Source organism: Pyrus communis, chromosome 4 (genome assembly GCF_963583255.1).
Source record: "Pyrus communis chromosome 4, drPyrComm1.1, whole genome shotgun sequence".
Taxonomy (NCBI): Eukaryota; Viridiplantae; Streptophyta; class Magnoliopsida; order Rosales; family Rosaceae; genus Pyrus; species Pyrus communis.
Genome location: NC_084806.1, coordinates 27,927,944 through 27,951,815, shown reverse-complemented (window position 1 = coordinate 27,951,815; position 23,872 = coordinate 27,927,944). Strand labels below are relative to the sequence as shown.

The 23,872-nt window shown below is 37.2% G+C and overlaps 2 protein-coding genes and 1 pseudogene across 18 annotated transcripts; 1 reads left to right on the top strand and 2 right to left on the bottom strand.

Annotated features, from left to right (window-relative positions):
- The first annotated feature begins 4,435 nt into the window (after positions 1–4,435).
- On the top strand, positions 4,436–13,592 carry LOC137731054 (uncharacterized). Of its 13 annotated transcripts, none has more exons than XM_068470114.1 (17): positions 4,436–4,679; positions 4,823–4,884; positions 5,028–5,059; positions 5,776–5,956; positions 6,649–6,714; positions 6,809–6,877; positions 8,208–8,435; positions 8,707–8,764; positions 8,875–9,083; positions 9,603–9,720; positions 10,464–10,564; positions 10,647–10,714; positions 10,786–10,926; positions 11,411–11,452; positions 11,741–11,880; positions 13,124–13,225; positions 13,311–13,592. In XM_068470114.1, exons 8-17 carry the CDS (start codon positions 8,744–8,746, stop codon positions 13,437–13,439), a joined length of 1,071 nt encoding a protein of 356 aa, XP_068326215.1. In that variant the 5' UTR covers positions 4,436–4,679; positions 4,823–4,884; positions 5,028–5,059; positions 5,776–5,956; positions 6,649–6,714; positions 6,809–6,877; positions 8,208–8,435; positions 8,707–8,743; the 3' UTR covers positions 13,440–13,592. The 13 variants fall into 13 exon arrangements, with proteins under 13 accessions (XP_068326215.1, XP_068326214.1, XP_068326218.1 ...); XM_068470113.1 differs by having other exon boundaries at positions 5,738–5,956; XM_068470117.1 differs by lacking the exon at positions 5,028–5,059 and having other exon boundaries at positions 5,738–5,956.
- Positions 13,593–14,985: 1,393 nt separating this feature from the next.
- LOC137732934 (phosphoenolpyruvate carboxykinase (ATP) 1-like) lies at positions 14,986–17,501 on the bottom strand (annotated as a pseudogene).
- LOC137731053 (folate synthesis bifunctional protein, mitochondrial-like) lies at positions 16,259–20,961 on the bottom strand. 5 transcript variants are annotated; one of them, XR_011068239.1, is made up of 5 exons: positions 20,820–20,961; positions 20,396–20,578; positions 20,216–20,301; positions 18,268–20,011; positions 16,259–16,398 (listed from the first exon to the last, which is right to left on the bottom strand). XR_011068239.1 is itself a non-coding variant. In XM_068470108.1 (4 exons), exons 3-4 carry the CDS (start codon positions 20,280–20,282, stop codon positions 18,528–18,530), a joined length of 1,551 nt encoding a protein of 516 aa, XP_068326209.1. In that variant the 5' UTR covers positions 20,283–20,301; positions 20,396–20,578; positions 20,820–20,961; the 3' UTR covers positions 17,985–18,527. The 5 variants fall into 5 exon arrangements, 3 of the variants coding, with proteins under 3 accessions (XP_068326209.1, XP_068326212.1, XP_068326210.1); XR_011068238.1 differs by lacking the exon at positions 16,259–16,398 and adding an exon at positions 16,707–16,845; XM_068470108.1 differs by lacking the exon at positions 16,259–16,398 and having other exon boundaries at positions 17,985–20,011.
- Between the last annotated feature and the right edge of the window lie 2,911 nt (positions 20,962–23,872).

Sequence of the window (23,872 nt, the reverse complement as noted above, 5' to 3'; positions counted from 1 at the left end):
TCTCTCGACCATTATTGCATCGGTGATGAAGTCGGACGGTTTCACAAACTAGTCGCATTCGCAGTAAAAAAGACACCATTTGTTATCGGTGGCCATGTAAAAAGAATACCACTGTTGTTTATTTTTGGTGTCTTTTAAGCACAGGTTGGTGGCTTTTAAGTTAAGAGCCACCAATGATCGGTGCTAGGCTAACCCTTTCGTGCAAAATACAATTAAAAAAACAAAAAAAAACTGAAAACAAAAAGCTGTTAATGTTCTCTCCCCTTTAACAAAAGACAAACTCCTCTCCTACATTCTTTATCCTCTCTTCCCCCTTCATACCGTCTCTTCTCTCTTCCCCCTTCATTATGTCTCTTCTATCTTCCCCCTTCATTCTGTCTCTCCTCCTTTCTCCCTTCATTCTCTCTTTCTTCCCGTATCCTTTCTGCCCCTCTTCTCACGAGACAGCACTGCCATCCACCGGTCGCCAATGATCGTCATATTATACCTCCATAATCCTCTTCCCATCCTCTTTCCAACCCCCAAGTTAGTTTCTACAAATTCGTTGCCGAATTTCCTCAATTTAAGATCTAAGAAATGGTGACCGCGGGCCTTCCGGCCAAGCTTGCTGGAGTTAGACCTCCAACGGTCTTAAGTACTACGTTGGGATGTTTTCCTTTGTCGATAAGGACTAATTGGAGCCTGGGTGGGCGATTTGATGCGTAATATGGTAATTGGAATTCTGGGTTTTATGGTTTTTGATTGGGTTGATATTGTTTGGTTGTTGATGCTTTTCTGTTAATGTTTAGCTTTTGTTGGTTCAAAAATTGAAACTTCGAGGAATTTTGATGAGAACTTGTTAGGGATAGGTCGGCAGTGGGTGTGATGAGCTTAGAGCCGGTTCAACCCCATCACCGCAACAAAAACCATTGCAACCAGAAAGCCTCGTCAGCCTCAACCATGAGTTTACATGCAAGGGGTAAGTGACTGAAGCTTGTAATGTTCAGTCTTTTTATTTTAATACTAAAGATTTTTTTTTGCTTGATGTAATTAAAGATCAAGTAACGCTCCATTGACAGTCAAGGGGTGGAAAGAATTAACTATGAATGAGAAGATGGAAATGGCGAATGGTTTGAAGGTGAGTTAACAAGTTCTTTGGCAATAATTTTATTTATCTGATTAAAGTTTGATAAAAAGTTGAATTGTGGAAGTATGTTTATTTATTAATTTGAGTGTGAGCAATTGTAATACTCGGTGAAGAAGTAAGTTGTTAATGTTCCACTTCTTAATTTGTTACTTGTTTCTAGTAGTTGTGATTATTATTGAAATATACACATATACATTGTTGTGAAATACTATTTAACATATGTGATTACTCTGTAATGTTTGAGAGCTCTTCTTGTATTCTATGTTCGGAGTCTAGAAACTGAAAAACTATTTGATTTTAGTGTTTGTTTTATGCTTGAAATATGCTTCAAGGTTGATTTGCTTTTTTTTTAATATGTTTCAAGGTTAGAGAAAGCTGATTAAGGGATCATGGCAACTATAAGAATAGAGTGCCCTGTTTTGGAGCCAAGCTCTGGTAATTTCTTATCATCGTTACTTGCTACTACTCCATAATTAGTTTGGTAGTATTATCATGGAATTCATTTTTATTTATTGTGTTTTGGTTGGTCTTATTTCATTTTTATGTTACATGTAATCTCTTCATAAAGCTAACTCCAAATCTTAGTTTCTCTTTTGGTTTTGGTAATCTGTCATTCTCTAAAGCTCTTTTCGTTGATTTGTGAAATAAATTTGGAGCTTTTACATAAACTGCAGTCTTAATTAAATTTTGTTGTTACCGGTCATAGAAAAGTTGATAGCAAAGGTATCCCTTCGAACTTGATTTTAATTTTTTAAGTTTTTGTTCTTAATTTTTTTATGTATTATTTTTTGGAAACTTCAAGCATCTAATTTGTGCATTATAGTGCACTGATTTGGTAGAGAACCTACCTAAGGATCATTCAGTGGAGAACCTTAAGAGTATACTTGGTGAAGCTGGAAAGTATGTTCTTTTCCTTCTTTTTCTACCCATACTGTGGCATTACTGTTCTCTTTAGTTTTGGATATAGCATGGTTTTCAATCTTTCAGTTAAGAGTATACATATGAAGTTGTATTTCATACGATAAAAGTGTAACATCTGTGTCATTCTATCTCAATCTCGCTCTCAATTGCTTATAATTTTTTTTTTCACATGTTAATCACATTTGCTAATCTTCTGCTATCCAAAATTTTGTCTTCCATCGTTTATCTTTCCCTTCCTTATATCTGTCACTATTACTGATAATCAAATGTTTTTGTTCAAGCTATTAGTCATGCAAGTCTGCACACTAAGTAAGTTTTCAAGACATTGAAGTTACGGTAAGCCATCATACTTTATAAAGAATTTATAACTTTTAAGTGATTGCAAATTTGTTTGACAGTGGAAACTATGAAGATGTAATGGATTTTCGAATCATTGATCCAACCAAAGTGGATATTTGTGTCATCTATTTCATAAATAGAATAAAAAACTCATTTATATAATTGACTGATATTTTGATTCCTATTATTGTTTAGATGGTGAAATGTTGGGTCAAGCATGCATACTCTGTTGCTCCAACTTTTAATTGTCAGACTATAGTTGGACTTGAGTTAACGTTATTCTTACGAAATTTGTGGGTTTGATTTTGGGTGCAGGCTGCAGCTGATAATCAGATTCAATAACTATGATTAAGCTCTTGGAAACAAAGGGTTCGAAGACTTTGTAAAGTTTGGTTCCAACATTTGTACAAAATTTTATAAAATATCAGTTATGCAAATTTATAGTTGTATTCTTATATTTTAATGATATAACAATTTGTTTTCTCACCAAAAATAGAAAAAGAAATATGATACTCCAATTTGGATGCCCACACAGGGCATCATTTTTTTAAATATTATTTTGCAACTTTGCCACCGATGTGAATTAGGATGGCACTATAGGAAATGCACCAATGCAATATTGGTAGCCATTGTTACAATAGAGTCATCTACATAGATCACACTCTTTAGTTTAATGGGTGCTTGGTGGTCATAGATGTTTGCCACCAATGTGAGTGGCAACACTTGACAATAGCCACCAAATGAAAAGGGTGGCTTATAGCCAAATTTCTAGTAGTGTACGACACAACGTACGAGGCATTTTCCTACCAGTAGCGGTCTATCATTCACTTGTGTGATATCTTGTAATGATCTTTTCTTTGTGATCTTGTTTTAGAGCGTGTTCTGTGCACTCTAGCTATTTTCTTAAACTCTGTTTAATTCACTTAATTTCCCCTATGATTATTTATTCATGTATATTTCCTCCTAATCATTACTCTTGTATTCAATAAATGACTTTTGTCATCCTCGGGTGTCGGCCAGCACGTGCCTATCCGGGTATTCGAGGAATATCGGGGTTGGGACGTGTCAAATTAGATCTTAACCGTTGGATTCAATGAATTTATAAATATAAAACTAAATAAAATATACATATGTAGTGGGCCAGCCCCACTAATCCTAAGCTAAATCATGTGCTAAATTTGGCTTTGTTTAAAGTTTTAAGTTTTAGGTCCAATTTTAAGATTGTGTTGGATTGGATATTTTTTTTGTTGGGGGGGGAATAGAAGGGGAAAAATAGGTCATAAGTCAAGGTTGGAGATGGTCTTAAGAGTCTGTCCTATCAGATCCGTTTAAATCGCGATTCTCTCTTAGACAAAAAATAGACAACTTTTATTTTACTTTTTATTTTTTTAATAAATTGTAAGAGACTTATTGAATACTGAACACATATTCTAAGCTTGTTTTCCACATTTTCATTATGTTCTGATACTTTAAACCTATACATCATTTTATTTTGTAGTTTTTGTTATCTCAATAGGATTATATATTGTTATGTATAAATTAACACTTATGTAGATGATATATAATAAATTTATTTGAACTCGCTTAGCGCTAAGCTCTGTGCCTGGACGCGAAACTCCAGCTGGCTACCCGTCCAGCGCTTAGTGTCTTTTTAAACCTTGAATACAACGTAGAGAAAAGAAATAGGGACAAGGAAAAAAAATGGAATTGTGAAATTTTCGCCAAACTGTCTATGGAAACGAGAGGCAAACTGAAAGGACAATACTTGGGTTATAGACTGACGTCATGATGTGGCGAAATAAAAATAACTCACATGTCGTACAATATTTATTTGATGGAATGTATTTAAATCATCATTATTTACCCAAACTCGGATGCACTGTTCACGGACAGTAAAATGGCAAAAATACCCTCCATTTGGTTTATTTGCTGGCGTTTTTTTCACTTGGTTGAACAGTTAAAGGGCGGATTGGCCCTCCTTTGCCACGCGTGTTCTTCGCAGACCACAACGTTTCTCTTCCGGATTCTTCTTTTCTTTTCTCTCTCTCTCTCTCTCTCTCTCAGAAGCCTTTTGTTTCTCTCAAACCTCTCTTTGCCTTGCTCTCCGATCTCCACTTCTCTATGTGCCTTGCTTTCTTCCAGAAAACGCTAAGTCATTCAAATTGGTTTAGATCTATTCGGCGGGGGTTAAAACGGCAACGCTCTCTTGCTGAAAATTAGCGAATTTGGTCTCGATTTGAAGAAAATTTGAAGCCCATAAAAGATTGCATCTCCTGCTGCCGATTTGATTTGGGTAATTCTTTGTTTTGAATTTTATGTTCTTGCGAGTGTAAATTGGGATTTTAAATGGGTTTTTTGTTCTGATTTTGGGAATTTTCTTTGTAGCTTCGGATTCTGGGTGATGATGGTTAATTTAGTTTTTGTTTTCGATTTCAGGAGATTGGGTTTTTCGAGTTTGTGACTTTTCTTTGAAGGCTGCGAAGACCTCTGTGTTTAAGGTGAGTGGTTTTGAAATTCCATAGTTTTGATTCTACTTGCAGCTTGAGGTGTGATTTTAGATCTGAAATTTCCAAGCTTTTTGATTAATCTTAACCCAGATTAGTTAAACTATAATTAAATTAATTTTTTTCCGGTTATGTAGCTGAAGTAGCTAAAGTTAAGAAAGAACAAAAGGTAAATTCTTTTCTCATCCTTACAAAATTTGATATTGATTTTGAAAATAGTGAAAACCCAATAAAACAAACTGACTTTCTCATCCGAAGATTATGATATATGTTTCGCATATGATTATTTAGGATAATTACATGCGTGAGGATTATTAAATGATATATTTGATAAATACGTCTAATTTTAAGGTAGGAGCCTTTAGATTACAACTCACTTTATGGTTTTGCATTAAGCAAATCTGGAGGAAATCTGCTCTTAGTTGATGCTCTGTCTCCATCTTTTTTGCCTGCTTTAATATGCTTTCTTATGATTTCTGCTGTCTTCTGCTCTTAGTTGATGCTCTGTCTCCGTCTTTTCTGTTCTTATGTAAAAATATTGGTTTTGTTCTAACTTCTTGTACATACTAAACGTGAGTTTCCCCGGCACTGTAGATCACCAGTGTCCGGACGGAACTGCCCTCGCTTCTCTGTTTTCTTTCCGTTTGTGTCCCTGTTTTCCACGAGGCGCTCATCTTATTCTCTCGACTTTGAGAGTCATCTTGAGTTAGGGTTTTGTTCCTTCGTTGCTTTTCTTGATTTCGGCTTTTGCTCTTTTCGTTTTGGCTGTTCTTTCTTCCAATCCTCTGTTTCCTGTGATATCCATGCTTTCTTTCGCGGAAAGGGTTTCTGATTTTCGTGGTTGAAGGGATTTTGTGGTTGCCGGGCCGTTGTGCGTCTATTTAGATTCGGGATTTTTTGCGTTCCGAGGGTTTCGACATCTCTAATTGGGGTAAAGAATTCCTGCTGTTTCCCCCTTTTTCCGTTTGGGATTTCTGGGTTGTGGCTGGGTTTTTGGCCGATTTACACCTCTTTTCAAGGGTGGCGTCTTTGCAGCCTGCTGTGGAACAAGTGTGATCCAACTAAGGTATATTTTATAATCATTTTCTTTTGGTTTTTATTTTTGGTTTTTCCTTTGTTTTGATGAAACCTTAATCGTTTCCTTTTATTGTCAATTGTGGTGCTCTCTTTGGTTTTCCCTGTTAAAGGAGAATTTTGCGTTTTTGTTCTTCAGTTGGCAAATCTCTGATTTGCTGGTATTTGCAACGTTGCTGTAATTTTTTGGGTATTTTTTTGCGCTTCTGCTTTTTTTCCGATTCGGATATGGATTGGTAATTATTGGATTTAAACGGATTCGTAGTTTTTGATGAGAGGAGTTGTTGAGGTTGTGTGAAGGTTTGTTTTTCTGGGTTTTATGCTGCAGGGGGTTACAAACACGGAGAGGAGAGGAAACATTTGTTTAGATTGTGATTTAAATTTTTTTTATATGTTCTTGGTGATATAAACTGTGTGAGTGCGGTTGTTTTAAAATTATTTGCGTGTGCTTTTTTATAGTTTTGCTTTTTTCCAGTTTGGATTAAAATGGATTTTGAATTTTTGAGAAGAAATTAAAAGGGTCGTTGGAATTTTGGAAGCCTTTGTGTTTTTGGTGAACACGCAGACAATCTTGAAAATTTGTGTTAAAAGACTAATGTTTGTACATAAAAAAAGTGAGTTGGCTAAAGAAGCCCTTTGGATGCTTTTTGTTAATATCTCATGGGCTTTGCTCTTTGATTTCAGAAATTTTGTGCCCATCTTGGGTTCGCTTCGAACTTGGTTGAGACCGATCTAATCCGGCGTTTCCAGGTGAGTTTTGCATGTTTATCAGCTTATATGGTTTGGATCTTCTTTTTTTTCGTTGGATCGTTATTGTGCGTGTCTGATGCATTTTGTTTTCTAGATTCGGGAAACCGTCCCTTTCAGATTTTTGGATTTTCGATTCTGATTCTTGGAACTCTCTGTGCTAAAGGTATATAAATGTATTATTTGTTTTCTTTGCGGCTAAATTTTACTTTTTTTTTGGTTTTGTTTGGTGATTTGGGACCTTTTTTGTGCATGTTTGGGTTGTTAATTGGTAATGCATGTTTTCTTGCTGATTTTTGTGCTAGCAATTTTATTTAAATCCACGGCTGCTTTTTTTCATTTGACTTGCTGTGATGGTTATGCTTGATTCATAAGATTTGAGGTAGTCGTGATAAAATTAGAAGAGTGATATCTATGTTATGTTGGATTTGTGAGAGTGATTTGTCAGAGCAATGAGTAAATTTTCATATGTAGTGTAGGGTCAAATTTAATAATCATTAATGGGATTTGGTATATGTCTGGTAGAAACGCTATCAAATTGTAGATACACAGTTTGTTGGTGCAGCAGGGGGCTGGAAAATTTTTTCAGTATGTTTTTTATGGTTTGGCTTTTTTCTGTTGGGCCTTTCCCCGGCTAAAACAGTACATTTTGGTTGCTCGGTTAATGAATTTGAGATCTGCTGGCACCTGTGACGCTCTTCTTATATTTTGGATAAGTTTTATGTCCTGCTTTTTTCCAGTTTTAAAATGCATTGATAATTGTTGGATTCAAATATATTTATGATTTTTGCGAAGAAATGAGAGGATTCGTTGGAATTTCGGAAAGCTTTGTCTTCATGTTTTACGAACAGGGAGAGGAAGAAAGAAAACATTAGTTTAGATTGCAATTTTAAAACTTTTTATGTTGTTAGTGCTGGAACCAATGTGTTTTGTTGCTAAATTGATAATGTGTAAAGTTATTAGAATTTTGGAAAACTGTCTTTCTCACTTTTATCTGGCAAAGTGAACACAACTCTTACGTGTATGATTTCAAGTTTTTCCTTTAGAAATTTAAGCTCTATTGGATACATGAGGTATAAGAGTCTGTTTGGGATATTTTCAAGTTTTACTGATTCCTGAAAAAAAGCATGCTTAAGGGTAATCATGTTTCAGTTTTTATTGAATTCAGTTAGCCATCTTCAGTTTTTTGCTTTGATCTGAAGGCTTTGTTTTGTTCAGATATCAAAGTTGGGCATGAATTCATATGTTTTTCAATGTTTTTATTCCAATTTAATAATGTCATTTAATGGTGCGATGCTGATTTAGGCTATAAATTCAGAGGCTTTTCAATAGGCAAGTTTGCAACATGGAATTCGGAGGCAGTTGTATCATTAGCTGAAATATACTAGATCTAATCTTTAGACATCATTTTCACTTTGATTAAGATGTGTGCCTGCCTTCTCAGTACAAAACTGGCTTACATAGTTTTATTCTGAAAATTGGACTCTCCTTTTCAGAGTAACTAGTCGAACCCCAAAGCTGTACAAATTAGGGCTTGCAGATTCTCTCTTCGAGAATTCTGATCGCATCGTATCCATTGGTCTTCAAAGAGAACTTGTTTTTCGATGCCTAGGGCTTGAAGGCAGAGGAATCAGAATCGCACTTTTAGCGGCTCTGCACAGATTATCCTCGATTTCAGAGGCCTCAAGATTTTCGATCGGCGTTGTGGTTGAAAGGAATTTCAGGTGAGTAGTTTCGTTCTGATTTTCAGTTTAAGGAGATTTGGGATTGGAATTTCATAGTTTCGGAATGAAATTTATGCATCGGGACTGCGGATACGGCATTGGGTTGGCCAATTTCAAAATTAGGGCACAAAGGCGATGCCAAATCCATGAAATGGAATAGAGCCTATATGGGTTTTGGTTATAATTGTTTGATTTGACGAAAATTGCCAATTTTGAACAGTTGTTTTAGTTCAGCATGATAAAAATTAGGGTTTTCTTTTGTGATTTTCAGGTACTTTGCATTTGTAATTGTTCAATTCGAGAGGGAAATGCGGGGATATGATAGAGATGTAAGTAAATTTTGAATCTTCGTCTATCTGTTTTTTATTACATGTAAATTTTCGATGTTGATACTCTATTATTTTTTGGAGAAAATTAGTTTGACAATTTTTTGGGATAGGATTATGGTCAGTCAGGCGACAAATATGAGGATTATGAGGATGATGAGGATGGTGAAGATTATGATGAGGAAAAGGAAGATCCAAAGCCTACCAAGGAAGCATTGGCATACCTTGAGTTGAGACAACGCTTGAAAGAACAATTACGAAAGAAGAAAAGCGGTTCTTCTTTGGCCAACTCCAGTAATAAAAAGGAGCTCCCCTATGACAAGTGAGTAACTACTATATAACCGTTGTTTTTCCTTCGTGGAAAATCCATGCTTTCTTAGTAAGACAAGGCAGGTGGTTCTGTTTGTTTCTACTACTAGGTTCAATGCTTCCTAATTGTAAGTAACCAATGATTATTTGATGAACAATATATGGCCTTGTTATCTGAAGTTGTAGGGAAGCAGGAAGTGATGCAACTAAAATAGTTCTGTAATGTATTGATTTGCTTGCATTCTACCAGAGCCTGTAACGATATAGGTTTTATAGTTGCAATTTCTAGGACAGGCTAATGTTTTTTTCCAAGGGTATCACCGTCTGAAAGTAATATAGAGAAATGAGAATACATTTTGAAGAGTTGTCATCCTTGCAACTTTATTTGCAGTTCCTTGTTTTCTTTTTTTTTTGTGATGAGGTTATGAGACAGATGATTTGTTTCATAATTTTTCTATGGACAATATAGTGGTAATTGGTAAAATAGAAGTTTTGAAATTGATTTTAAATTATTTCCCTACTTATTCTGCAGTTTTGGATCCTTCTTTGGCCCATCTCAACCAGTTGTTGCTGAGCGAGTGATTCAAGAAGGCAAATTGTTTTTAGAAACCAAGCACCTAACATCCAGTGCTACCAACTATGTCCACCATGTATGTATTATTACTCCCTCTTTTTGATATAGCTCATAAATTCATAACATTACTTGCTCACATTGACTTTTTTCTGTTCTTGTCATATACAATTGGTCTACACTTTACACATATAATGAGTCCACTTATGCCGTCTTGATCCCAAAATGATTATGGGATAGTTTTGGCCCTGTAATTTCTGAGTTATGTCGTATCTTGTTATTTGTGGAAATTTTTGGGAACTTTAGTTTGTTCAAAGAAATTGATTTGATGTGCATATTATTTGAGATTCTTCTTTCCATGTGGTGTAATTTACAATCTTATTGTTGCTAGAACCATTTTGGAGTTGCTTTTGCTTTCCACCTCTTTTATTGGTTCTAATATTAAATTTGATGAAAGGGTTACCGATCACTTGATTCTTGGTGAGGGTCTGGGAATTTCTAGATTTACCCGTATAGGTTTATATCTTGAAACTTTATGACTTACTTGGCATGCCTGATTTGTGTCTTGCTGCTTATTTTGTTTAGTTTTTAACCCCGGCATTAGCTATTCCTTTTTATGTAACAAAAAAAATATTTTCTTGGAACTCTCTTCATTTTATGAACATACTAATGTTTACAATGATATGCTTAATAAGATTTTTTACATGCCTAAAATCTTGTTGCAGAAAAATATTTTGTTGGAACTCTTCTTTTTTGTTTTGACACAAAAACAAGTCTATAAGTTATAGTGCATTAATTTGATGATGGCACTTGCCTCTGCAGAACAAGAAGGGGTCTGGATCAACCTCTGCTGGATCGAAATCTGTATCGAATTTTGAATTCGAAGACAAAGTTATCAACCTGTTCAAAGATTTCATGGCCAGGTAACTCCTCTTTGATCTTTTATCACTAGAAGAAATTCGCTTTTTTCATCTGGGCAATCTTTAAAATTCATCAAATCTGCAGACTCGGCAATTTTGACGAGTTGGTGGCCACTGGAAGCACATTACTTGTCGACTTTCAGCAGGGGCTGGGTAAGTAGCATTCTGGGTTTTGTTTCAAATTTGATTTAGTTTCTTCGTAAGTAATATTTTTGTTTTTGCAGAGTTTCTTCGACGACCTCAGATAGATGAGACATCGGATTTGGTTAAAAATGTAATCCGAGGTAATGAAACAAAGAGGGTTAAGTCATATGTTGAAGCTGGATGTCTCAACGCTGACGATGGCAGGCGAAATATAAGCAAGTGTGAGTGCAATTCTGTATATTTTCTTATGCTTTCTTTGGATTGTTGGTTAGATAATTGAGTGTTAAGACCCTCCCAAGCTCTTATCAGTTTTATATCAGCAAAGATTTATAATGTTATAGAAATATGCTTAATTATTTGTTAAAACTGTTATCTTTCACAATTTACTTGATAGTCTCTTCTTTCTCTTTACTTGAATTCAGTTCTCCATTAAAAAAAATTGGATATCGGTTAAAGGCCACTGATAGTACTTATGCTCCCGCAGTAGTGACAGTTTGTTTGTAATTGGCTGATAATTTGTAGCATTGATTTACTGAGTATCTAACTAACGAGCATGTTTTTCTGATATCTGCCCTTGAATTACTATCCTTTGTTTTTGTATGGTGCTGTTCCCTTACTTTGAGTTCTGCCACTTTCTGATACGTTATTGGTGTGGACTATGAACGTGATGTATTTCTTATACATGGTGAAATTCTTGTAGAGAAGTGCATACATGCCAACTTGGACTTTGTGACCATGTAAGTAAAGGTAACATGTCTTTCCGAAATTGTCAGTATTGTTTCTTTTATTATATTTATATATCACAAAAGAATCTTGTTAAAGGGAAAGCGAAGTGGTGATGCCTCTACATCAATGAGCTGTTTTATCTGTTCGTAGTAGTAGTTCTTTCATATCTCGTGTGCTGCAGTTTGTAGTTTGAATGTTTGATATATGTTGCAGTTTGTAGTTTGTTAATGGTACATTTCCCTACTTGATGCAATCTCGCACTTGATGTACTCTTGAATTTTTTGTTTAAGAATGCAAGTGCTGTTGTAGGCAAAAACGTACTTAATGAACTTGAATGCCTCCTGGAGGATATAAATGGCGCAATGCGAACTGCAATGGGAAATTTACCCGACTTTCAGGATGACAGTTTTGCGGACAGGTTGAATGAAAAAGCATGCAACGGTGACAAGGTAGTCTTTATCCTTCTTTTCTCTTATCCCAAGGAATATCTTGATACTGTTTGTACATTCAGTTCTGATATGTTTCTCATCTCTGTTTGTTCCTTCTCCTAGTATAACTCTGTTCTAACCTTTGCACTCGTATGCTAAAACTTCTCTGTATTACTGAATACCAATGTTTACAAAATCACAAATCACCTTGCATTGCACAGATGACAAGTATTAGTACCTGACTCGCAAGCTAAGGTTAGCCATAACAGCTATAACCAACTCCTAATATCCATCTAACAAACACTAAACTAAACCAATGACTACATGACACTTGGCAATCAATATCGACAGATTATTTGTACAATTATCAGCATCGTATAATCTACTCTCCCTGCCTCCGAGTTCAGTAATTATCGTTGCCCATCATTGGACTTCTGTCCAATTGTCCGTACATTTCTGTTGTATTTGTACCTGTATATGCACAGACACATGTATCAGTGGTAATCACTGATTTAAATGTATCACTAAATTACTCCGATAATTGCATGCTTGGAATTTTGTTAGGGTTTTAGGCTTATAGCTGAAACATGTGTGCCTCTTTGTAGCTTTGGTGTTTAAGGAGTTACTGTCTTTTTTATTTTATCGGGTTGGAGATTTTTGGCAATCTTTACTGTTATTGAAAATCAGAGTGCCTGCACTTGCCTATAAGCATGGTTTAATCTGCAGAGTTTCGGTCAAAGTTATATGATCCGTCATTCACATGTCTCCTTTCACTACAAAATTCATAGTACAACATTTATACTGTGTATCCGGCTTAAATACCCTCCTTTCTTTACAGTTTTTATTTCACTGCTTGCCTATTTTGAAGGTCAATCCTTAATATCTCTGATTTCCAGATTATCCTTTATTTTACAAGTTTTTCTATTCATTTCCTGATCGAGTTTGCTATGGTTGGAAAGTAGGAAGAGGAGCGGTACATAGAAGTGTTGAATGCATATTTCTGTCGCAAAATATTATGTTAAGAAAGTAAGATTTTTCGGGAATGAGGGAGCTATATCTTTGAGTTCTAAAGATATTTGGCTGATCTTTCCATCACCTAATTTTCTCTCCTTTTTTCTTTTCTTTCTGAATGTTCATTCCACACTAAGTATTCCGTTCCTAGTTCAGATTTGCATGCTGCTCAGTAAAATTCTTACGCCAATTCTGATTTCTTATGGTTGATGATAAATTCGAAACACCTCTTACTGATGCCTAACTTCTATAGGAGGAATTTACGTCATCCCATCCCAAAAGAAATGAAGTTACCGATTATGCTGTCGTGATGGGGGTCATTTACAGTATGGTCAAGCAAGACTATATGATGCAGGTAATTAAGCTCTCACCCTGAATTCCCACTATCTGTGCCCTTTGGTATGAACTTTTAAAACATCCAATGTAACAACTTGATGCAGGAGAGGATCGTCTCTGCTGTTAATCTCAAGTCATCTTCGGGAGAATTAGAGAGCTACTGCCTGATGTGGTCTTTGCGTCCGTTCATAAATAATGAAATTATGGATTATGCTTGGAAACTTATTCCCTGAATGTTGCGGGAATCTGAATGCCAATGTTTGCTTACTGTCAGATTGTTAAATTAATTGTCATAATTTAGTTTATTCACAAAATTATAAATAGAACTTAAAAAAAAAATTAGGGCTTTTTCTTTAACAAGGAAATAAAACTTTCTTTATATTGAATATTAGTTTACAAGGTTAGTGTAATTTACAATCCACTTCTGTTAGCTTGTTTTCCTCACCAATCTGATAGTGAAGGTCTCAAACTTGTTCTTGAATAGACCAGCCAACTTCATCGGTGTCTCATTGTATGCATTCTTGTCCGACCACTGAAAGTCATTGAGTTTGGAACACCCAAATCAAATTAGACATTTGAAATTGGATACGAGAAATGATTTTCGTGCTCTCTCGTTACCTGTACGAGATTTGTTTGAATAATCCTAATCCACCACCCGGGCATGCTCGTCGAACACGACGTTTTCCAACACTGCCCCAAACTTGATGGCTTTGAAAATGTCAGGCTCCTTCTCCCTTGAGAGGTCAATGCACTTGGTATAGCAAGCACCTTCGATGTTGGACAGACTAGTCTCACTCCAACAGTGGTCTTCGTCTTCAATTAAGAACCTATTGTGATCCATTTACAGAGTTGTCTTTCTTGTACCTAATTATTCAAACATGCTAGCAAACATTTATCAGAACCAACTAGCCTCTTAGCATGCACTCTACGATCAAACATCAGTTGGTTCTATATCCCGACAATCCAAACAAGAGCACGACATCTCCGTCTTTCCCCATATTGCAACCAGAATGTAGGGAGAGGATACTGTCCGGCACTGTAGATGGTGAAGTCCGGAGTTCCGAAATTCTCCGGCTCTTCAGGAGTGGGTGGGATACACCTGCAAATGTACACTAATGAAGCTCATGCACGAGTTTTACAATGACATCAAAATCAATCGTTTGTGAGTCTTTATGTATCTTCGTACAGGTCTCCGACGTGGAACATGCCTCAAAACTTGCATGTTGCGCATGAACAATGAATGGAAAGCCCTGGCAGACATGATCCGCACTTTGATTTTGTTTTGTGGATTGCATCATCCCAGTTCAAGAATTGATCATTTAGAAAACCTGCAAATCGAAAATTCAAGACACAAACAACGATCTTGTACCCTGTTGAGAAGAACGACACCGTCTTCGCTGGCTACCAATGAGGGAGGCGGGGTTCTTGCAAAAAATACTGTCCAAAACTACTCAATTTTGTTAATTGGTGACTGGAAACTGCCTTCTTTTCTTTGTTTCCTTTTAAATTTGTGTCCAGAATTTCAAAAATTAACTTCGAAACAGATGAATTTTGAAGAAAATGAGGGGAAGGAAATGGAGAGAAACAACCTCCTTTGATTATATATATTAATAGGACCTTAAAAAGTACAAAAGAACCGTTTAGCATATCTAATGAATAGAATAACAATACGCCTACTTCTGAGTCTGTCCAATTCTTATTTCCATCAATTGCCTTGCCCCCCCAGCTTCCCTAGAGTTTCTAGTTATTCTTCTTTTCTGCGAAGGTTTTAGAAATTTGTTCCAACCGCAAGTATCTCCTCGGTCAGCTTGTTGTTCTTCCCAGTCTTGTAATTTGTGAAAGTCTCAAGGTTCCTCTTGAACAGGCCAGCCAGCCTCATCAAAGTTTCATTGTATGCATTCTTGTCCGATCACTGCAACCACAAATAAAGATTCGGATATCACATTAACAATGAAGGTCAAGACCGAACAAGGAAACGGTATATAGAGAGAAAACCAACTTACAGTGTTCACTGGATCCAGTATTTCTGAAGGCACTCCCTCGACCTCAGTGGGGATTTCAAGTCCAAACACTTCAGTCTTCTTGTACTTCGCGTTTAAGAGGCTGCCGGAGTGGATGGCGTCAATGATTTTCCTGGTGTAGGGCAACTTAATGCGCTTTCCTGATCCATAGCTGCAGGAAAAAAAGATGTTTGTTTGGTTAATATTTTCTCACGGAAATGATTCTCTAAAATTATGATGATAATCGAATGCACATATACCTTCCACCGGACCAGCCAGTGTTAACCAGCCATCCTGTTGCACTGTGCTTCTGCATCTTCTCAGCCAGCATTGCTGCATACTTAGTAGGATGCAACATTATAAATGCTGCACCGAAGCAGGCTGAGAATGTTGCTGTTGGCTCCTTGATACCATCTTCAGTTCCAGCAAACTATAAATTTATCAACAATTAGTTAATATAGTAACCGAAATGTTTTGTGTTCACGAGTACAAATAGAGAATTTGAATTTACCAGAGCAGTGTAGCCACTGATGAAGTGGTATAGGGTCTAAGCAAGGTTTAACTTGCTCACAGGAGGGAGCACACCAAATGCATCGCACGCCAAAAGTTTGACGTTCTTTGGATGTGGACCAATGCATGGTATCTTTGCGTTGGGAATGTATTCGATGGGGTAAGCTGCACGAGTGTTCTCTGCAACCGGAAGAAAAATAGCTCAATATATTATATGGTCCATCAGAATTATGTATAAGCATAATCAATCACCGTATCATGAGATTCAAACTCAAATTGTGTGAATTTTGGGATGAAAACAATTGATATTTACCTGTAGCAGATTTGTCAGAATAGTCCACCTCTCGTGTATGCTCATCAAACACGATGTTTTCCAACACTGCCAACGAAGAAAAATCTGATAAATTCAAGTCGAATTCAAAAGACCAAACAAATTAAACACTATTACTTCTTCATCATATTGATTCCATCATATCCACATATCCAAGAAATCAAGGTGACATATTACCAGCGCCAAACTTCATGGCGTTCCAAATGTCTGGCTCTTTCGCCCTTGACAGGTCAATGCACTTGGCGTAGCAACCACCTTCGATATTTGACACACCGTTCTCAGTCCAGCAGTGTTCATCATCTCCAATCAAGTACCTATTGTGATCCGTAGACAGAGTCGTCTTTCCAGTACCTAAATAGTAAAATGAAAAGAAAAGGCAAATACCATAAGAAACAATTAAACTGTCATACGCTAACAGAGAGCGAGCAAGAGTAAGAGAGCACATATCATATGGCTGTGAGACCAAGATGACAACCGCGATCTATTGATGATACTATACCCGACAATCCAAAGAAAAGGGCAACATCTCCATCTTTCCCTATATTGCGGCCAGAATGCAGGGATAGGATTTGTCACTTGGGCATGAGATAATGCATGACACTGAAAAGACCTTTCTTCATTTCCCCAGTGTACATGGTGCCGAGGATGACCATTTCCCTCCTAGCAAGATTAAGGTCTATGCTAGTAGAGGATGTCATGTAGTGGGTGTAACGATTACACGGGAAGTGGCCAGCATTGTATACAGTGAAGTCCGGAGTACCAAAATTCTCCAGCTCTTCAGGAGTAGGTCGAATACACCTGCGACCCACCAAGTTATAGAATTGTACGTACACTAAGCTAATATCACACGTTTTTGCACCTAGCTAGACAGAAACCTACGTGCTTAGGGACGATACATAGAGAATGCTCGGAAAAGATTACATGTCAAAACTTATACGCAACGTTAAGAGGACTTATTTGGCAGGCTTACCCAAAGGAGGAGGGAACGTATACAGAAAAATACACTGCAGAGAAAGCAAATTGTTCATAAAAACTCTAAAGCTTTACTTACATGTTGTGCATGAACAATGAGTGATAAGCTCTGGTAGACACGACCCGAACTTTGATTCTGTTTTCCGGATCTCAGTGCCTATATTTGACTAGGCGTTTAGAAAACTTACCACACTGGATTTCTTCTCTTCATAACCTGGTGAGACTCTTTTTGAAATGGAGTCGGCTAAAGGAGGATCCTCTAGTACATCTACAAGGTTTGCCAAATCTGGTACATCTTGAACTGCTTCAGGTTTATGACAGGGAATGTTTGCATTTTAAGGAAGGAGGGTTTCCAAGTCTAAAGGTATTAGGTATGACAAATTAGGAGTGGAAAAGATTATCACGGATGAGGGAGTAATGCCTTGTCTAGAAAAGTGAATAATCCAGCGCTGCAACTTGTTGAAGAAGGTCCGATCAGGCATTGAGCATTTAAAAAATTTAAAAGTTGCTAGAATTTTTCGATATGCCAAATGAATTAATCCAGCCACTACTTCCTGATAGTGGGGAAGATCATTGGAAAGTTGCTCACGTTCCAGCAGTTTACTTTTCTTATTGGAGAGGTGGGGCTGGGGATGTGAATTCATTAGAGATGATTCATCCAGTAACTTCTTCTGCCATGAGGAGGCTTCAAATATCCTATGGAAGGCATAGTTTAGGCTATGGCCTATATTTATTTAGTTTGTCATTCCCGGAAGGGGAATTCTAACTCGCAACCTCTTCCAACATTGTGGACGAGAGATAACACTCGACCAATAGAAAGTTGGTGGCTTTGGCCTATGATCAATAATTATAAAGAAGTCTATCATGAATTCATGACTGAGCTTCTACTCCTGCTTATAACTTGAATTAATTCTTGTACTCTTTTACAACCAATAATTTTTGGCTTTTTATAATCATGCTTTCGGTTGACTGAAAAATAACTTTACTTATATGAATTATGCACAGCATCAAACAAAAGTCACCGTACATGGGATGGGCTCCTCATGTTCAGTAGTGAATTTCCAAATGTTGTGAACGCCTTCCTACTAGTACAAAAAGACCAGGGAAAATGGTTCCTGAATGTTTTTTGGTTTTTCTTTTCAACCAAAAAAACAAAAGAAAAGAAGAGATGTTACGCCCCATAGTTTCAGTTTCACTTTAAGCAGTTAATGACTGAATTGACAATAAAAATAAAATAATTGCAATTACCTGGCCTGGGCATGGGCAGGGCATTTCTTAAATATCATTTATCCTTTCCTCTAAAAATTGTAATAGCACCCTATGTGGTTGGTCACAGAAACAAAGACAAAGTAAAACTGAGAGTCCTAGTTACTTCATTGGCAGCCTCCCTACATTGCACCTGAAAACAGATGCTAACTCATCCATTCTCTCTTTGTGAGCATTATTCCCGGCTACCAAATGCTTTGCTCCAATCTCCGTTTTTATGCTTTTCATGGGCTGAGTTGTCATCATTTTTTATTACTTGGAGGAATAGATCTCCTCTGTCTCAGCATTGCATCACATAGCTTTACAGCATCTACATTATCTCTTACATTATGTACTCTTACAATATTTGCTCCGCCCAGGACTGCGGCAGTGACAGAAGCAATAGTAGCAGCATCTCTCTCAGTTGCAGCAGTGCGATTACAAACTTCACCTAAAAATTTCTTTCTCGAAGGTCCAATTAGTATGGGCGCATGAGACAAAGCCAAACTTTTCCTCCCAATCTCTGCTTGAATATTTGGTAACCCCATCAAGATTTCCAAATTGTGTTCACAGTTCTTTGAAAATCCAAGTCCAGGGTCAATTATCATCCTCCAAGCTGGGATGCCTAATATTTCAGCTTCTCTCACCTTTGAGTATAACTCAGACACAACCTGCTTACAAACATTATCATATTGCAGGTTCTCACTGTCCTGCATTGTCGATGGATCTCCCCTCATGTGCATTGCAATGTAAGGAACTTTAAGGTCAGCAACGACTTTTAACATGTTAGAGTCCAACTGCCCGGCAGATACATCATTTACAATATGAGCACCCTTACTGACTGCTTCTTCCGCAACTTCTGAATAAAATGTGTCCACAGATACAATCTTTCCCTCTGCTTCAGGCAGCCCATGAACTGCTTCTAAGACAGGAATTAGTCTATCCAGTTCTTGTTGAACTGAAATCCTAGAAGCCATTGGCCGTGTAGACTGTGCGCCAATATCAATCATATCTGCCCCCTCTGAAATCATTGAACGGACCTGAGAAATTGCTGCCTCCACAGACTGAAACTTTCCTCCATCACTGAAACTATCTGGAGTCAAATTAAGGATACCCATTACCGAGGTTCTCGTTGACCAGTCCCAAAAGCCGTTTCCAATAGGCAAAACCCTCTTCAGTTCTTCCTTTCCAATAAGTGGTTCACCGCCCAATTTCTCCCAAGAATCAAAAAGCCCATCAGAATGGTTTGAGAAAGAATGCCAACAAGAAACTGTATCGCTGTCAATACTTGAACCCAGCAAATCCATTAGTGGGGCCATTACAAATGGTCTTTCCCAAATTCTTTCATGGGGGACCATAAGAATCTCAGAACTGATTCTTTGCTTTCCATAGAACAATATATCCAGGTCGATTGGCCTGGGACCATACCTAATACCATCAGTACGACCCATGTCCTTTTCAATTTTCTTCAGTGCTCCTAACAACTCATGAGGCCCAAGTTGTGTAACAGCTCTAACAGCAGAGTTGAGAAAATTAGGCTGATCAGTCACATAGGCTGGTGCTGTCTCATACAAGCAAGCATGTCTTGTGATGTGTATGCCCGATTTTCTCATTAACTGCAAGGCTTCATTGAAATTATGCAGTCTGTCACCCACATTGCTTCCCAAAGCAATCACTATCTCCTGGTCTGGAGAATGAACTTGTGCTGAGAAGTTTGGGGATGAATGTATGAAAGAAGAACATGATGCTGCATTGAAAGTGTAAACAAGCATCAGGAAGGCTGTTTAGGCCTCTATACTCAAAATGAAGCATTCGTGATACAAATTCATAGTCTCTTTTCCCATCGACTGCCTTTGTCGCTATTATACATGCAAGGATTTCTTCACCAATGAAAACATATTTTTATATTGCTACGACATAAAAAACACGAGTGAATGGAACTTGGGTTTACCTCGACAATACTTTGTGACATCATTCAATCGCTTCACTGTGGGCACGAGCTGCTTGACTATATTCATGTTAGAACTAGGAAGCAATCTACAGTCGTATTACTATTAGTCAGTTTTTGACATTTCAATTTCTCAAACACCAAACTTGAAAGAAACAGAAATTGAGTGGGGGGAAAATTAACCTCACTCAAAGTTGGAAGTTGAATCGAGCAGAAGAGGAGAGCAGGGCGGCCACTTGGCGGGAGATTATTGTGAATTACCTTCAAGGTGACCAACTGTTTGGAATGGAGCAGGAGCTAGGGCTAGGGCTAGAGAGGTAGCCCTCCCATGGCCGCAGCACTGCATTGATAATCCATTGAATTATTCTGCAATGGCATTGCGTGTGACTCAGACTCACAACAACAACAACAGAAGCTAAGAAAACAATCTGGAGAAGACAACTCTCAACCAATTTCCTAAACCATATCAACACAACACTGCTAATCCCAAATTCACAAATTCTACTGCACCGAAATTTAATAAAGAAAATCACTTGGACCAAAATTAATTATATATATATATATAGAGAGAGAGAGAGAGAGAGAGAGAGAGAGAGAGAGAGTTTACCTTGTTGGGAGATAGGAGAAGTTGACAGTGGAGCGGAGAGCGCATAGAGAAGAGAGAGACGAGAGAGTCAGCGCGGGTTACGTTAAAGAGGGAGAGGCTGCTCGGGAGAAAAATGTATGGAGCTAAACCTAGGACTCTTCCTAACTGCAGTTCCACCGTTGCTAAGGCCCGGGCTATTCACCGTTTAATCCAGAACAGTAACTATTTTTAATGAACAATAATTATATTTTGCATTTCCATTCTTATATTGAATAGCTTTAGTAATAAGTAATAAAATATTATTATTATTTTTTAAATAATACAAACCAAAACCTTTGTTTTTTTCACATGGTGCCGATGCACTCCAAAATCTTTTTTTTTAATTATTTTTTTCTTCTTCTTTTCACATGGTGCCAACTAAGGGTGGTTTTGGTACATTACCGTACCAAAATCTCTGTACCAATTATCATATCAAATATTTGATACGGTAAAATCTATTATCATTACCGTACCACACTTTCGGTATACCAAATAGTTGGGTTGGTATGGTATACTAATAGTAATTGCCATTTTGTTTTACGCCACTTAGTTTATCCAAAATATAATATTTTTTTAAATTAATGTAGAAGTGTAAAAAATATAGAAAAAAAATATATGAATGCTCGTAAGGACAAGCTTTACAATTTTCGTGAAGAGCTTAACTTTGAAATTTTCCATTAGAATCATATAAATCATAGATCAAAATTTAACCGTTGATTGTTGTTTACATTCTTCATTTTTCTCATCAAATTTTGTTTTTTTGGGATTTTCTTTTTTGAAAACATGTTCTATTAGATGATGTAGAAAGATGAACGAATTGGATCGTTGATATTATGTTCAGAGTTTTACGGTTAGTGAAAATATTGCTTAATGTTTATAAAGTTTTTACAAACTATATGACATCGACTCATATTTCAGTTAACCATAAATATTGAAACGTGATATCAAAGATCTGAACCGTTCATCTTCTTACACCTGCCAGATAATCATGTTTTCAAAAAAGAAAATTTTAAAAATGAAATTCAATAAGAAGAATAAAGCGTAAATGACAATCGCCGGTTAAATATAAATTTAAGGTTTATGGATTATAGTGTTGGGTTTTGAAGCTGACCTCTTCATGAAAGTTATAAAGTTTGTCAGTACGAGTGATTGTATATTTTTTTTTTACATTTTTTACACTTCTACAATAATTATTATTAATTTTGCCCTCCAATAATTATATGAATAAATACATAATATAATATTAATAATATTGGTAGGTACGGTATACCACCGGTACTGATTTTGGGTACCAGTACTGTACTGAAACAGTATGGTACGGTACAAATACCGTACCATTACCAATTGGTACAAATTTTTGGTAATACTTTGGTATGGTATGGTTGGTAAGGCAGTTGGTATGGTAATTTAGTAAAAATTTCCACCCCTAATGCCAACGCACCATTCCAAAAGTTGTGTTTTTTTTTTCTCCTTTCTTTTTCAAGCTCAACAACTCTCTCTCACTTGAGCTCCGAAGGCAGGGCCTCAGACTTTGACAACATCAATAGCCGATCCGCGCAAAAATTCACAATTTTTCCTTAGTTCGCCACCTCCTTAGTTAAAATCTCTCTCTCTCTCTCTCTCTCTCTCTCTCTCTCTCTCTCTTTTCCCCAAAAACAAATCCCAAATTGTGACAGTCCATCCCGGAATATTTGTACTGTAGGTGTGAAAAGACTAAATTGCCCTTGGACGTTAAATTGCGTGTGGGGTGTTGTTTAGTTTGTTTTTTTGGTTGTTGACTCAACTAGGACCACACACACACACCCACATACACCTAAACACCCGTGGACCCTCCCTCTCTCTCCTCCCTCTCGGATTTTTTTGCATTTCCGTACAAGTCGTACGGACATCACCCAAATCAACCATTTTAGGCACGGATCGACGTCTAGAAGGTAAGATTCAAACTCCTTGCAAGTTCTTGAGTTCATTTATACCATTTGTGAGACTTGAAACCTTCGAAAACCTCGAGAACCCTAACCCCAGATTTCATGCATTGTTCATGCACACATGATCGTGAAGTTTTTAGGAGTTTTTAAGGTCATATTGAGCTTTAGAACACTCTCACGAAGCTCAGAGAAGAAAGTTGAAGTGTTTAGGACGTAGGGAAGCCCAGTTTCAATGAGTTGCAGGTTTGGTTGGAATATCGTGGGTTTTTCGAGCGATATTCTGTTGGTTTTAGGTCCCCAAAGTGGTAAGGTTTTGTTCTACTCTTCGTAAGCTTCATTTTCATACAAAATTCATGAATTTTGATTGACAAACGAGTGAGATTTGATGAATGGAAGTTTTTCCCAGTTTTTCGGCGACGGCGACGGAGTCCGACGGCTAGCCAGAGAAGAAAGGGGAATATTCCGTTAGTCTTAACAGAATATTCATAAAGACAGTAACGGCGTCAGGTTAGTTTTAATGGAATATTCCTAACGGCATTAACTACCACCGTCAGTGTGCCAGGCATGTGCCTGCGCGTGGGCGGCGCGTGTGGCCGTGCCTTGGCCGACACGTGGGTAGTCAGAAAATTATTTTAAAAATATGGGGATGTTCATAAGGTTGAGTAGATCATGTTGGTATATTCAAACACCCCATTTGAACATTGTATGAGAAGTTATTACTTAGTTTTGGTTAAGTGCTTTAAATTAACATTTATATAGTTGTTTCGCATATAGGTGAGACCTATCTTGAGGACGAGCGCAGTCACTCGAGGCTCGGGGGCTACGACCCTTCCACATACCAGTGAGTGGGCTTTTGGTTTTCCGTATATATCTATATACTTGAGAGTTTTCCCAGAAAATGAAATTGAATGTTTATTTGTTTTAAAATGCCATACAAAGTGCCTGCCTATTTATTTATGCATTAGTAGTTGCATATATGTATGTTTGGTGCTGCAGACGCACGAGTAAGTGCCAGATAAGTTTATAGTTTATGGTTGTGAATTAGTGGTTATGTGAGATGCATTGAGAACTCATAAACCTGCACCCCAGTGTTAGTGCTCCCGCCTAGAA